The sequence below is a fragment of the Chiloscyllium plagiosum genome, chromosome 12, assembly GCF_004010195.1.
Source record: "Chiloscyllium plagiosum isolate BGI_BamShark_2017 chromosome 12, ASM401019v2, whole genome shotgun sequence".
Classification (NCBI taxonomy): Eukaryota; Metazoa; Chordata; class Chondrichthyes; order Orectolobiformes; family Hemiscylliidae; genus Chiloscyllium; species Chiloscyllium plagiosum.
The window spans coordinates 6,113,952-6,130,043 of record NC_057721.1 but is presented as its reverse complement, the minus strand read 5'-3'; the positions used below and the strand labels follow the sequence as shown (position 1 = coordinate 6,130,043).

Below are 16,092 nucleotides of genomic sequence, written 5' to 3'. Positions count from 1 at the left end.
GTACATCCCTCCTGAGATATGGGGCCCAAAACTGCGCACAATACTCCAAACGTAGTCTGACCAGAGCCTCAGAAGTACATCCCTGCTTTTATAGTCAAGTCCTCTCAAAATAAATGCCATCATTGCGTTTGTCTTCCTAACTACTGACTCAACCTGCAAGTTTACCTTGAGAGAATCCTGGACTAGAACTCCCAAGTCTCTCTGTACTTCAGACAGCACTTGGCCCATATCCCTCTAAACCCTTCCTATTTATATACCCATCCAGATGCTGTTTAAATATTGTAATTGTCCCAGTGTCCACCACTTCCTCTGGCAGCTCACTCTGTACACGCGGAACAGGATACCAGTCTTTGTGGAGTTACTTCAGTACGAGTGGAGAGTGGGTGGATGGGGCCTTGGTTTAATGTCTCACATCTGAAAGATGGTACCTCTTGCAGTTCCCTCAGTAGCGCTGAATTGTCAGCAGACTCTCTATTTTCTTCATTCTGTCTGCAGTGGTGCTAAGAAAAGCAAGTGGTCTATCTTTAAAAGAAATCAAGAAAACACTTGCTTCACTCCGGGGGAAACAAAAACAAAATCACTTCCACAAATTTAGTTACAAATTGTTTTAGTTTCACCTCCCACTGAGCATCTTCTCAACCTTAAATTACACTGCATGCCTGTGATGTTTTAAATGGTATTAATGTACAGGTATACCTTAAGCTCTGTGATTTACATATGAACGAACTGAAACCAACATGTTATTCCAAAAGATGAGACTTAACAAACAATCCAGGTCTTTTTCAATGCATAATATCAGTTACATCACACTGTAAACTTTTGCTATTAGTTCTGTGTCTTACAATCTTATACTCCCCAACCACCTGATGAAGGAGCAGCGCTCTGAAAGCTAGTGCTTCCAAATAAATGTGTTGGACTGTAACCTGGTGTTGTGTGATTTTTAACTATGTATACCTTGCTAGCTTAAAGGGTGTTTTATATGCATCTTGCTGACAGTATTCAGTACAAAAAAAAAGACTTTTTGGGGAAGTTGAATGAGGGTGATTTTCTTTAAAAACCTACTTGAAAAACAAGTGAAGGTTTCAGGACCAGACAGTCAGAGGTCAGAGGTCAATCAGGGAAGTCACTGTCATGAATATTTAAATTACCCACTTGCATGCAATGAGAAATCTATATTCAGGAAGTACAGGTTTAACAGAAAACTCCAGTTGGTTGATAATCTCTCAGTGATGTAATGTTCTCAAGTTGCAGCAACACACTGACGGCAATACAGAGGCTGAAGTGAAGTTCTACATCTAAGCCTGGTCACTTAGTGCAACTGAAGCCATTCCATATCCTCTTTACGGTATGAAAAGGAGGTAGTTTGGACCAGCAACCCAAGAGGTAAGGCATCAGTTCCTTCTCACACCCTGAATGAATTCAGCAAAGTCTATACTGTCACTGCTGTGCCTGTTTGCAAATAGTAAACAGTGCCAGTTGCTCTGGAGATGTTGTGGGCCAGCAGTTCTACATAAGAACAGGTCCTGGATGCACTGATGTCAGTGACTAGATGGTGAGAAAATTTGCACTTGTTTCAATGGTTAGCCTCTCAAGATCTTGAGACTGTGGCATATTGCACCAAAAATATGTTGTTTCTACATGTGAATAGTTGGACTCCGCAGTGTCTGGGATTTTAAAAACCCTGCAAACTCAGTTTGGGTACTTTTTAAAAAAATGCTTGGGGAATGTAACTTTCTTCACAGGTCAACACCTCAATACAAATGTTTCTCCATCCTGCCTTCTGATTCAGAAGGATCTTGTCCCAGGACTTTACATGATATTGGATGGGTAAAAACTAGTCTATTCCTGATGAAGGGCTTTTGCCAGAAACGTCGATTTTCCTGCTCCTCGGATGCTGCCTGACCTGCTGTGCTTTTCCAGCACCATTCTAATCCAGAATGACATTGGATGGGCTCCATGAGCCAAATGGCCTAATATCTTCTGGTTGTCTGGTCACTAAAAGACTTTCAGTGAAGCCAAGAGCTCATGTTCCACCTCCTACTCTGTTTAGATTTCAGAAGCATTGCTCTTAAGTCTTTACTAATGCCAGTCCCCATTTCCTTGAACTGCCAAGGTACAATTGGGGCCAGGCAATAAATGTGGGCCTTGCCAATGGTGCCCACATCCTGGCAGGTGAATTCCTGCATCATGCTTTCAGTTCACCGTCATCCAGTCTTCATGTTATCTGCCTTTATTTAACTCAATCCTGGAACGTGGGTGTAATTGGCAAGTGTTCGAATTAGGTTCAGCCCAGTTTGTAAACATCACTGCCTTTCGTCTGATGGCATGTCAGGAACAGATATTTCAAACTAAGTAACTCACACACCCACTGGACTATGCACTTATTGAATCATAGTGTTGTATAGCACAGAAACAGACCTCTTGGTCCAACTCGTCCATGCTGACCAGGTATCTTAAATTAATCCAGTTATGAGAACTCTGAACACATTTTGCTGTGTTTAAGTTGGCATGACCTGAGCGGCCCGTTATGCTGATTCATGCCAGCCCTCTCTTGCTTCCAGGCTTTGTCCCGCTGCTAAGGTTCTGTGATCTCACATTGTGAGGCAGCAGCAGCCCAGAATGGGGAAGAACAGGCTGGGTCCTGAAGGTATTCTCTCGGACATTCACTAACAGTCGCTGGACTCCCTCCACAAAGCAACCAGAAAGCCCAAAGTGCGTCTGGAATGCCATCCCAAGTGTAATTACCAATCTGTCTGGTTGTGCTTTTGAAAATTAATGGCCAATTCAAAAACTGCATTCCTTTATTCAAGGAACACTTTTTTGATTTTCTCTCTGACTCTATGATTTAGGAGGGGAAAGTATCAGAGAATCTTTGTATCTGTATCACATCACAGGTCTCCAAAATAGCTTGACAATTCAATAAATGGCTGGGAAAACTCAGCAGGTCAGCCGGCAACTGTGGAGAGAGAAACAGAGTTAATGTTTCGACGCCAGTAAGATTCTTCTTCAGAACTGATCCTCTGTTCTCAAGGAGGGTCACTGGACCCGAAAAGTTAATTCTGCTTTCTCTCTCTCCACAGATGCTGCTGGGCCCACTGAGTTTCTGCAGTGCTTTGTTTTTGAATTGTTTTGAGAAACCCCCCTTGGATAAATGGAGCAGTGAGGTACTGGTGACAGTGTTTCAATGGTGATGTCGAGGTTTACACGTAATTCAGGTTGAAGGAATGGTCGACAGGAATTTCACCTTGGTAGCGCCCATTGCCATCCAAAGCAGTGTCTGCAGATCGCCCTTTTGGGGAAAATCACATCAGACTCAAAATTGGGAAGGTTGGTATGCTCAGGTGAACAGCTCTTAGTATAGTGCCAGATCGTGAAGTCAGTGTTCAAGGCTAATTTGTCACCAGCAGTACCAGCCTGAAGCTAATGCCCTCTTAACCTCACATAGGAAAGGATCTTCAACAGCAAGAAGGACCCCTCTTCGAGCTGTCTAAAGGGATAAAGTACTTTCAGGTTAGTTACTGGTTGATTTTGTCTGGATATTGCCTTGGTTCTCCAGTGTTACCTGCTTTACACAAGTACAAGACAATTTTCTGATTCAGTATGTGGATGTACCTACTAGAGAAGGTGCAAAAGTTGACCTACTCTTGGGAAATAAAGCAGGGCAGGTGACTGAGGTGTCAGTGGGGAAGTACTTTGGGGCCTGCAACCATAATTTTATTAGTTTAAAATAGTGATGGAAAAGGATTGACCTGATCGAAAAGTTGAAGTTCTAAATTGGAGAAAGACCGATTTTGACAGGATTAGGCAAGAACTTTCAAAAGCTGATTGGGCGCAGATGTTCGCAGGTAAAGGGACGGCTGGAAAATGGGAAACCTTCAGAAATGAGATAACAAGAATCCAGAGAAAGTATATTCCTGTCAGGGTGAAAGGGAAGGCTGGTAGGTACAGGGAATGCTGGATGACGAGAAAAATTGAGGGTTTGGTTAAGAAAAAGGAAGCCTATGTCTGGTATAAACAGGATAGATCAAATGAATCCTTAGAATAGTATAAAGGCGGTAGAAGTATAGTTAAGAGAGAAATGAGGAGGGCAAAAAGGGGACATGAGATAGCTTTGGCATATAGAGTTAAGGAGAATCCAAAGGGATTCTATAAATACATTTTGGACACAAGGGTAACTAGGGAGAGAAGTGGGCCCCTCAAAGATCAGCAAGGCAGCCTACATGTGGAACTGCAGGAGATGGGGGAGATACTAAATGAGTATTTTGCATCAGTCTTTACTGTGGAGAAGGACGTGGAAGATATAGAATGGAGGGAGATAGATGATGACATCTTGAAAAATGACCATATTACAGGAAGTACTGGATGTTTTAAACACATAAAAGTGGATAAATCCCCAGGACCTGATCAGGTGTACCCTAGAACTCTGTGGGAAGCCAGGGAAGTGATTGCTGGGCCCCTTTCTGAGATATCTGTATCATCAATAGTCACAGGTAAGGTGCCGGAAGACTGGAGATTGGCAAACGTGGTGCCACTGTTTAAAAGATAGTAAAGAAAAGCCAGGGAACTACAGATTGGTGAACCTGACATTGATGGGAGAGCAGTTATATTAGATTAGATTACTTACAGTGTGGAAACAGGCCCTTCGGCCCAACAAGTCCACACTGCCCCGCCAAAGCGCAACCCACCCATACCCCTACATCTACGCCTTACCCTACACTACGGGCAATTTAGCATGGCCAATTCACCTGACCTGCACATCTTTGGACTGTGGGAGGAAACCGGAGCACCCAGAGGAAACCCACGCAGACACGTGGAGAATGTGCAAACTCCACACAGTCAGTCGCCTGAGGCGGGAATTGAACCCGGGTCTGTGGCGCTGTGAGGCAGCAGTGCTAACCACAGTGCCACCGTACCGCCCACAAGTTGTTGGAAGGAATCCTGGGGGACAGGATTTAAAAGTATTTGGAAAGGCAAGGACTGATTAGGGATAGTCAACATGGCTTTGTGGGTGGGAAATCATGTCTCACAAACTTGATTGAGATTTTTGAAGAAGTAGCAAAGAGGTTTGATGAGGGCAGAGCAGTAGATGTGATCTATATGAATTTCAGTAAGGCGTTCAACAAGATTCCTCATGGTAGACTGGTTAGCCAGGTTAGATCACATGGAATACAGAGGGAACTAGCCATTTGGATACAGAACTGGCTCAAATGTAGAAAACAGAAGGTGGTGCTGGAAGGTTGCTTTTCAGTCTGGAGGCCTGTGACCAGTGGTGTGCCACAAGGATCAGTGCTGGGTCCACTACTTTTCATCATTTATATAAACAATTTAGATGTAAACATAGGAGGTATAGTTAGTAAGTTTGCAGATAATACCAAAATTGGAGGTGTAACGGACAGTGAAGAATGTTACCTCAGATTACAACAGGATCTTGATCAGATGGGCCAAGGGGCTGAGAAATGGCGTTTAATTTAGATAAATGCGAGGTGCTGCATTTTTGAAAAGCAAATCTTAGCAGGACTTATACACTTAATGGTAAGGTCCTAGGGACTGTTGCTGAACAAAGAGACCTTGGAGTGTAGGTTCATAGCTCCTTGAAAATGGAGGCGCAGGTAGATAGGATAGTGAAGAAGGCGTTTGGTATGCTTTCCTTTATTGGTCAGAGTATTGAGTACAGGAGTCGGGAGGTCATGTTGAGGCTCTACAGGACATTGGTTAGGCCACTGTTGGAATATTGCGTGCAATTCTGGTCTCCTTCCTATCAGAAAGATGTTGTGAAACTTGAAAGGGTTCAGAAAAGATTTACAAGGATGTTACCAGGGTTGGAGGACTTGAGCTATAGGGAGAGGCTGAATAAGCTGGGACTATTTTGCCTGGAGCATCGGAGGCTGATGGGTGACCTCAGAGAGGTTTATAAAATCATGATGGGCAAGGATAGGGTAAATAGACAAGGTCTTTTCTCCAGGATCGCAGAATCCACAACTAGAGGGCATAGGTTTAGGGTGAGGGGGAAAGTTTTAAAAGGGACCCAAGGGACAGCTTTTTAACAGAGAGGGTGGTACGTGTATGGTATGGGCTGCCGGAGGAAGTAGTGGAGGCTAGTATAGCTACAACATTTAAAAGGCATCTGGAACTGTATAATGAATTGGAAGGGTTTAGAGGGATTGGGCCAAGTGCTGGCAAATGGGATTAGATTAGGTGGGGATATCTGGTCAGCATGGATGGGTTGGACCGAAGGGTCTGTTCCATTGTTGTACATCTCTATGACTGAGTATTTAAAGCTGTGAAAGTCTACCAGGGGTTGTACTGAATCAGTTTAGCCAAATTCAAAGCTTTTGCATAAACATAAATAAATCTGAAATAAAACCATGCTGGAGAAACTCAGCAGGTCTGGCAGCATCTGCGGAGAGAGTTAACATTTTGAGTCTGATATGACGTATCTTTTTTTTTATGCTGTAGACAAGGCGAGGAGGAGGAGGAGGAAGTAGAACAGCTTGTCAGAGTTCCTCATTCACCAACAGTGCCATAGATAATGTTGCTCCTGTTACTATCACAACACAAAAATGCAAGCCATCGCAAAATACACACTCCAAAGTGAACCTGTTATTCATGTATCAACTATTTCCCCTTGTGCAATCCCTTAGCGCCTGCCTCTCAGCACCTTTACCTGTACTAGTACTGCTGTGTTTCAGTTAGTTAGTTCAGTTGGCTGATTTGTGTTACATAGTGACACCAACATAGAGTCATAGAGATGTACAGCATGGAAACAAACCCTTCAGTCCAATTCGTCTATGCCGACCAGATATCCCAACCCAATCTAGTCCCATTTTCCAGCACTTGGCCCATATCCCTCCAAACCCTTCCTATTCATATACCCATCCAGATGCCTTTTAAATGTTGCAATTGTACCAGCATCAACCACATCCTCTGGCAGCTCATTCCATACACGTACCACCCTCTGCGTGAAAAAGTTGCCCCTTAGGTCTCTTTTACATCTTTCCCCTCTCACCCTAAACCTATGCCCTCTAGTTCTGGACTCCCTGACCCCAGGGAAAAGGCCTTGTCTATTTATCCTATTCATGCCCTGCATGATTTTATAAACAACTATAAGGTCGCCCCTCAGCCTCCGACGCTGCAGGGAAAACAGCCCCAGCCTATTCAACCTCTCCCTGTAGCTCAAACCCTCTAACACCAGCAACATCTTTGTAAATCTTTTCTGAATCCTTTCAAGTTTTACAACAGTGTGGGGTTCAATTCCCTTGCAGGCAGTCATCATGAAGGTCCCACCTCTCCCCTTGCTGGAAGCCTGTGGTGACCCTTAGGTCAAACCACCACCAGTCGTGTCTGTTTCTTTCTTTCTCTCTCTCTCTCTCTCTCTCTCTCTCTCTCTGAGAGAGCAGTCCTATGCTCCTGTGGGACTATGGAGATTTTACCTTTAGGCAGCATCACTGCAGCATGGCAGGTGGAGGTCTGCAGTGAAGGAGATCCCTGGTGTCCTTGTAGGATGACCATGTGTATCTCCGAGCCTAGAGGATACAGTTGTGGACTACACCATCTTGCCACGTACACCAGTAATCTGTAATCAATCACAGCAGCGCTGGCTAGGATGTTAGTTCATCACATTTATAGCATTAACAGATAACTCCCTAAAAGTCCTTCATAATGGAGTCAACAGAAACTATGGTGGTCAGATTTTGGTGGTCCATGTTTAGAAAGTGCACCACTGTAATAAAAACTTACAAAAGGTAAATATCAGAGGCACGTTTCATGCTTCAACTGGACTGGAGGCCTGTGACCAGCGGTGTTCCACAGGATTTGGTCTGGATTCTCTTTTGTTTGTCATTTATATCAATGATTTGGATGAGAATATAAAAGGCATGGTTAGGAAGTTTGTGGAGACACCAAAAATGGTTGCATTGTAGATAGTGAAGAATGTTTTCTAAGATTACAAAGAAATCTTGAACAAATGCTTTAAATTGAGGGGTGATAGATATAGGACAGATGTCAGATGTAGTTTCTTTACTCAGTAGTAGGGGTACGGAACACACTGCCTGCAACAGTAGTAGTCTCACCAACTTTAAGGGCATTTAAATGGTTGTTGGATAGACATATGGATGAGAATGGAATAGTGTCGGAGAGATGTAAATGAGTCAATGGGCTGAAAAACAGTAGATGGATCTCAATCTGGATAAATACGAGATATTACATTTTGGTACAACAAGCGGGGCAGGATATACAATGAATGATAGGGCCTTGGGGAGTGTTATAGAACAGAGGGACCTAATGATTCAGGTACCTAATTCTTTAACGTTTGTGTCACATAGACAGGGTGATTAAGAAGGGCTTTAGCACACTTTCCTTAATTTCTCAGACCTTTGAGCATGGGAGTTGGGACGCCATGTACAGGACGTTGGTGAGGCCTCTTTTGGAATACTCTGTCCAGTTCTGGTTGCTTCCCTGTCTGAACAAAATTAAGCTAGACAGGGTTCGGAAGAGATTGCCTGATATGGAAGGTTTGAGTTATAAAGAAAGGCTGGATAAGCTGGACTTCTAACACTGGAACGTAGGAGATTAAGAGATGACCTTATAGAGGTTTATAAAATCATGAGGGGTATGGATAGGGTTAATGGCAGGCGTCTTTTCCCTAGGATGGAGGATTTCAAGACTAGGGGGCATGTTTTTAAAGGTGAGAAGAGAGAGGTTTAAAATAAAAAGACATGCGAAACAAACCTTTTACACAGAGAGCGGTTTGCATGTGGAATGAACTTCCTGAGGAAGCTGTGGATGCAGGCACAGTTGCGGGCAACGCGTAAAAAGACACTTAGATAATCATAGAATAGAATCCAGACAGTGTGGAAACAGGCCACTTAGCCCAACAAGTCCATACTGACCCACCAAAGAGTTACCCACCCAGACTCATTCCCCTACTCCTGACTAATGCATCTAACCTAGACATCCCTAAACACTAATCTGCACATTGTTAGATTATGGAGGAAACCAGAGCACCTGGAGGAAATTCACACAGAATGTGCAAACTCCACACACGCAGTAGCCCGAGGCTGGAATCAAACCCGAGTCCCTGGTGCTGTGAGGCGGTCGTGCTAACCACTGAGCTACCATGTCAGTGGATGAATAGGAAAGATTTGGGGGGGATATAGGCCAGGAACAGACAAGTGGGACGAATTAAGTTTGGAATTACATTTGGCGTGGACCAAAGGGTCTGTATCTGTGCTTTATGACTCTATAACACTTGGCTATTTGGGAAGTGAGGGTGAATACTCTTTTCTTGAGGTTTAAGCCACTGTCACTCGCCTCAGTGAACGTGTGAAAGGGAAGATTATTGGTCTGTTGGGAGACCCAGTGAGCCCATTTTCACACTAGAACTCACAGCTCTGAGGACAACAGACTAGGCTTGCATGATCATACAGCACACGTGGTTTTATTTGTAACTCGGAGTCAAGGAATGTGCCTGGGAGCAGCAACCCTGGGCAACATTCAGACTGATGTTATTCCAAAGTCGTGCATTTACATCGCACCTTTCACAGCCCCAGCACAGCTCAAAGTCCTCTATGGCAACCCAAGTCTTTTTGAAATATAGTCTCGGTTATAGTCAGAATACGATAACGGCTTGCTTCTGCATTGGCAATGGCCAGGGCATCCAGGAAAACTCTCTTGTCCTTCTTCACAAAAACTAGCACCATGGGATGGTTTATCTGAGGGCAGACGGGGCCTTGGTTTAACAACTTAACCAAAGGACAGGACAGGAAGGTTTAAGTCATACGGAGAAGTTGGATAAACTGGACTTTCACCTGGATCATAGAGGTGACCTTCTGGAAGTCTGTAAAATCATGAGGCATAGATAAAATAGACATTACGACAGCTTTCTCCCCCCTGGTAAGGGAGTCTCAAACCAGAAGGTCTCGGTTTAAGGTGAGAGAGGAGAGATACAAAAGGGGCAATTCTTTCCTTGCAGAGGTGGACAAGTGGCAGGGATGTGTTGCTAGAGGTAGTGGCGGAAGCGAAAACAATTCTATCATTAAGAAACACTTAGACAGGTACATGAATGGGATAGGTATGGAGGGATGTGGACCCAGTGCAGGTAAACGGGGCTAGTTTTATTGCGAAAACTGGGTGGCATAAGCAAGTTGGGCCAAAGAGCATGTTGTAGACTTCTAATACTCTATGCCAGCATCTCTGACAGTGCTACGGTCCTGCACTAGAATTACAACTTTAGTTATAGCTTCAAAAAAAATAAAAATAAAAATCACACAGCACCAGGTTACAGTCCAACAGGTTTATTTGGAGGCACTAGCTTTCAAGGCACTGCCACTTCATCATCAGGTGGTTGTGGAGCAGGACCGGAAGACTCAGAATTTATAGCAAAAGGGTTACAGTGTCACAGACCTGGAACGATATATTAAACAAACTTAGATTAAGTTGTGCATCTTTTAGGATGGGATATGCTGGTTTAAGCTCTTTAATATGTAAATTTGAGAACTCCTTTGAAGTTGCAATCTCAAGGTGGCTTCAGTTTATTTAGCAATAGGGGTTATTTTAACTCAGACAATGTATTAAAAAGGTGTGAACTTAAAGTCTGTCCCAATGTTGAGTCAGTTTTATTTCCTAATTGAGACTACAGAACGTTACATGGATCTATGCAGTTTTTGAGCAAAGTAAAATATAGATCCATCCCATAAATTTACGTGCCCGTGCATGCAGGAGAGACAGAGTTGGGGGGTGGAGGGGTGGGGGGGGGGGGGGGTCACCTGTAATGTGACATGAACCCAAGTCCTCATGGGCCCCGAACCTGGCTATCAGCCTCTGCTTGGCCACTTTGCATTATTGCTTGGTCTTGAAGTCTGCATTGGAGGATGGTCACCTGAAGGTCCGAGGCCGAATGTCTGCATGGCTGAAGTGTTCCCCAACTTGGAGAAAACACTCCTGTCTGGTGATCATTGCACTGTGTCCATTCATCCGTTGTTGACGAGACTGAGCAGACAGGCATGGTACATTGCAGTCAGGGCATTCCTGCCTGCAGCGTATGAGATAGGCAACATTGGCCAAGTCCCCCGAGCACTTGCCATGTACATAGTGGGAGGTGTCCCCACATGTAATGCTGGTGTCAGTGTCGACACTCTGACATGTCTTGCAATAGCTGCTGTGACATGGTTGTACGGTGTCATGGTCGATGTTTTCCTGAAGGCTGGGCAGTTTGCGGTGAACAATGAGGTTTGGTGGTTGTTTAATGGCAAGTGGAGGCGTGAGGAAGGTTTTGGCAAGGTGCTTATCCTCATCGATGATGTGTTGCAGGCCACGAAGAATATGGCATAGCCTTTCCGCTCCCAGGAAGTACTAGACAACAAAGGGTAACCTATTGGTTGCATCCCATGTCTGTCTCCTGAGGAGGTCATTGCGGTTTCTGGGAACTGGCGGTGGATGAGTTGAGCATCGTACTCTGTTCTTAGGAGGGCATCCTTGAGCACTTTCAGGTGTCCATGATATTCCTCCTCATCTGAGCAGATCCTGTGTATGCAGAGGGCTTGTCTGTAGGGGATAGCAGTTTTAATGTTTCGGATGGAAGCTGGAGAAGTGAGGTTATCCATGGGTTTGCGGTAGAGTGAGGTGCTGAGGTGTCCATCCTTGATGGAGATGCATGTGCCCAAGAATGAGACAGATACTAAAGTGTAGTCCATGGCAAGTCTGATGTTGGGATGAAACTCATTGATATCACTATTTGTTTCAATGACTCCTCGTCATGGGTCCAGCGGAAGAAAACGTCATTAATATATCTGGTGTATAGTGTTGGTTGGAGGACCTGTGCAGAAAAGAAGTCTTGTTTGAACCGGTGCATAAAAACGTTGGCATATTGGGGTGCACGTTTAGTCCCAATGGCTGTTCCATATGGGAGGAGAAAGTGAGGTCTGCAGATGCTGGAGATCAGAGCTGAAAATGTAACCAGTAGGTCCAGGAATGGGCTGAAGAAGGGCTGAAGAAACGTCGATTCTCCTGTTCCCTGGATGCTGTCTGTCCTGCTGCGCTGTTCCAGCAACACATTTTCAGGGCTGTTCCATATATCTGGATAAAGAACTATTTGTCAAAGGTGAAAACGTTGTATTCGAGAATCAAACGGATGAGTTGTAGGATGGTGCTTGGAGATTAGCAGTTGTGGTGTTGAGTACCGAGCCTGTTGACGGCATCACAGCATTGTGAGAAATGCTGGTGTAGTGTGCTGAGACGTCCTCTCTGTCTCTCTCACGCACTTCTATATACACTCACACTCAAACAGACCCTTTCTCATTCATAAGCTCTCTCCCATGCGCACACGCATGCACTCACACATGCACCCTCTCACAGGTCTATACCCCATCACACTCACACACATACTTGACCAAGTTTTACACACACACACACACACACGATTGATCTGTATTTGCAGAATTACATTTTAATGGTGCATTGAGAACAACCTAGCTCTCAAATGCTGGCAAAACCAAGGAACTCATTATTGACTTTCGGCGGGATGTTACTCATGCCCTCCTACACATTAACAGCACAGAGGTGGAACGAGAGGAGAGTTGAAAATATGTTGCTGGAACAGCGCAGCAGGTCAGACAGCATCCAGGGAACAGGAGAATCGACGTTTCGGGCATAAGCCCTTCTTCAGGAGTGGAGAGTGCCAAGCTCCTGGGAGTAGTCATCCACAACAAGCTTTCTTGGACTCTTTATGTGGACATACTGGTTACAAAGGCCCAACAACGTCTCTTCTTCCTCAGGCAGCTGAGGAAATTTGGCATGATGGCGAATACCCTTGCCAACTTTGAGAGGTGTACCATCGAGGGCATTCTGTCTGGATGTATCACTACCTGGTATGGAAACTGTACCATTCATGATCGGAGACGGTTACAGAGAGTGGTGAACTTGGCCCAGACAATCACAAAGGCCAACCTCCCATCTATAGAATCCATATACCAGGCCCGCTGTCAAGGAAAGGCCACCAGCATTCTCATAGGTTATAGAAAAAATTGTCAGCGTGAGATGGATCTATCATCAGGGAGAAGGTACAGAAGCCTGAACACACACACCAGCCTGTTTCGTAACAGTTTCTATCCTACTCTTGTTAGGATACTGAATGGATTCACAAACTCTTAACGTTCGCCTGTAGTTAGTGGGGCAGGATCATAGACATAAATTAGAGTAAAATGATTAAAGTGTCATACAACTGATGCGATGTATTGAATAAACCTAAATTGCTGTTAAGTCTTTAATCACTTAGAATAGAGATACAGGTTTCAATTCATTAATATGTAAATCCCAGAACTTCTTTCATGTCATGTTCCAGAGATAATTTAAGGTTTTATATATAAAAAAAGGTGATATATCAGCTCAGGCAAGTAATGCATTAAAGGTGTGAGGTTAGAGTCTATATCCCAACCTCGAGTCAGACTGGTTCTAATTCCAAATTAGGAATGTTATAAAATGTCATATGGACAGATCTGTTGGCAGTCAGGTTGGAACCTGACTCAAGGTTGGAAAACAAACACAGACTCTAACCTCACATCTTTAATGCATTATCTGAGCGGAGATGTCACCTTAAGTTATTGCAGAAATGACTTGAAAGAAGTTCTGGGATTTACATATTAATGAGTCAAAACCTGCATCCCCATTCTAATTGATTAAGGATTTAAGAGCAATTTAGGTTTGTTCAATACATCGCGTCAGTTGTATGACACTGATTTTTTACTGTAAAGTCTGAGTCCTATGATCCTGCCGTAGGAGCATTGCTCCAAAAGCTTGTACTTCCAAATAAACCTGATGGACTATAACCTGGTTTTGAGAGATTTTTAAACGTTGTCCATCCCAGTCCACACCAGCATCTCCATATAATGTTTATTTAGGAGACTTATGTTAATAAAATTTCATCTTGCTGCTTCGAATTGTCCTGCTTAATGGTGACAATGTGAGTTTGATATGTGTTTAGGACCATTTTAATTTCTTCAATCATTTGTGGAACAACCAAATATCTGAAAGTGGATTATTCATGTTTCAACAGGACATATGCATGAAGATGAGGTGACACCCTGAGCACTAATGAAGGTAATGATTTAAAGCCATCACCATATTACAGATAAGTGTTTAATGTACATATAAAAAAGGAGGAACAAGAGTAGTCCATATGGCCGGAGAAGCCTGCTGTTATTCAATAAGTTAATGGCCGATTAGATATTAAACCTCAACTCTACATTCCTGCGCACCCCCAATTATCAATGCACCTCTGCATTAAAGATATTTAAATATTCTGCATTCACTGCTTTTTTAAAAAGGAAGGGAATTCCAAAGACCCACTACCCTCAAAAATTACTTCCTCATCTCTGTCCTAAAATGACACCCCTTTATTTTTAAATTATGATCCCTAGTTCAAGATTCTCCCACAAGACAAAACATCCACCTGATCAAGTTCCCTCACGATCTTTTATGTTTCAACTGAGTCAACTCCGACTCTTCGAAACTCCAGAGGATACAGGCCTAGTCTAACTTTTCCTCATAAGGCAAATCACTCAGTCCAAGTATCAGTCCAGTAAACTTTCTCCGAACTGCTACCATTCACAACACTCCAGATGCATCTCACCAATGCCTTGTATAACTGAAGTATAACCTTCCGAATCCTGCACAGAAGAGGAGGTGCTGAACGTCTTTAATTGTATCAGGGTGGATAAAACCCCAGGACCTAGAACTTGGTAGGATTTTAGGAAAGTGATTGCTGGGTGCTTTGAGATATTTGTATCATCAACAACCACGGGTGAGGTGTTGGCGGATTGTGTGGTGGATAATACTTAAGTTGCTTACAAAAAGCCAGGGAACTGTAGATCGGTGAGCCTAACATCAGAGGTGGTGAAGTTGTCAGAGAGGATTATGAGGGACAGGATTTACATGTATTTGGAAAGGCAAGGACTGTTTAGGAATAGTCAACTTGGCTTGGTGCGTGGGAAATCATGTCTCACAAACTTGATTGATTCTTTTTGAAAGATAGAGGGATACAGGCCAAATGCTGGCAAATGGGACGAGATTAATTTAGGATATCTGTTTGGTGTAGACGAGTTGGACCGAAGGGTCTGTTTCCATGCTGTACATCTCTATGACTCGATGCCCCTTGCAAGAAAATAGCATATTCTATTAGCTTTCTTGAACACCTATTGTGTCTGCATACTGCATCATAACCATCCCCTCAATCCCTTCTTCCAAATCATTTGCATAAATTGGAAAGAGTTGAGGCCCCAGCACTGACCCCTGTGGCCCACCACTTGTAACACACCATCAGCCTGAAAAAGACCCATCGATTCCTACTCTCTGCTTCCTGTTAAGTCTGCTGTAAATCTTTGAAATCTTTTTGAACAGTGCAATAATGAGATGGCTGAAAAATGATCCCTTTAGAAAAACTGAGTTTTTCTACAATGTAGAGTTTAGTCAAATTTTAATCACACACTGAAAACAAAATCAATTGACATGCTTCTAAAAAATTAAACTGGGTAAGGAAAGCTACTGTTCCATGGTATTGAGCTTGGAGAAAGTGAGGACTGCAGATGCTGGAAGTCAGAGCTTAAAAATGTGTTGCTGGAAAAGCGCAGGTCAGGCAGCAAAGGAGCAGGAGAATCAACCTTTCGGGCATGAGCTTGAAGAAGGGCTTATGCCCGAAACGTCGATTCTCCTGCTCCTTTGATGCTGCCTGACCTGCTGCGCTTTTCCAGCAACACATTTTTAAGCCATGGTATTGAGCTTGCCAGACTAGAACCTGCAATAGTACTGTTCACATTCAAGATTTGTGACAATTCCCATCCTTCATATTACAAGGAGAGGCCACTCTTGTCATCCCCTGTGCTACTCAAAATTGCCTAATCTCCAGGTTTGGTTTGCCAAGTCTTCAGTTTGTCCAGTTAGATTCTAGAATTTGAGGGAATAGATGGAAATGAAACCAGAAAAGGACAATCCATCTGTATGTGAGTTCCATGTCCCAAAATCATGTTGGATGGGGTTTACACAGAGGAACCTCGATTATCCAGATTACACAGGCAGGGAGTATTTTGTTTGGGTAAATCGAAT

The 16,092-nt window shown here is 43.7% G+C and overlaps 1 protein-coding gene across 5 annotated transcripts in view; it reads left to right on the top strand.

Annotated features, from left to right (window-relative positions):
* The first annotated feature begins 1,223 nt into the window (after positions 1-1,223).
* Positions 1,224-16,092, top strand: part of rubcnl (rubicon like autophagy enhancer) — a 75,585-nt gene continuing 60,716 nt past the window's right edge. Inside the window, exons 1-3 of one of the 5 annotated variants that reach the window (XM_043700364.1) lie at positions 1,224-1,383; positions 3,446-3,510; positions 14,048-14,091. Coding sequence is in view for 3 of the 5 variants with exons in the window: in XM_043700358.1 (XP_043556293.1) it covers positions 14,086-14,091 (6 nt within the window). In the remaining 2 variants the exon portion in view is untranslated. Of the gene's footprint in view, positions 1,384-3,080; positions 3,328-3,445; positions 3,511-14,047; positions 14,092-16,092 lie in introns of all 5 variants that reach the window. The other 4 variants (XM_043700358.1, XM_043700359.1, XM_043700365.1 and 1 more) reach the window with 4 other exon arrangements.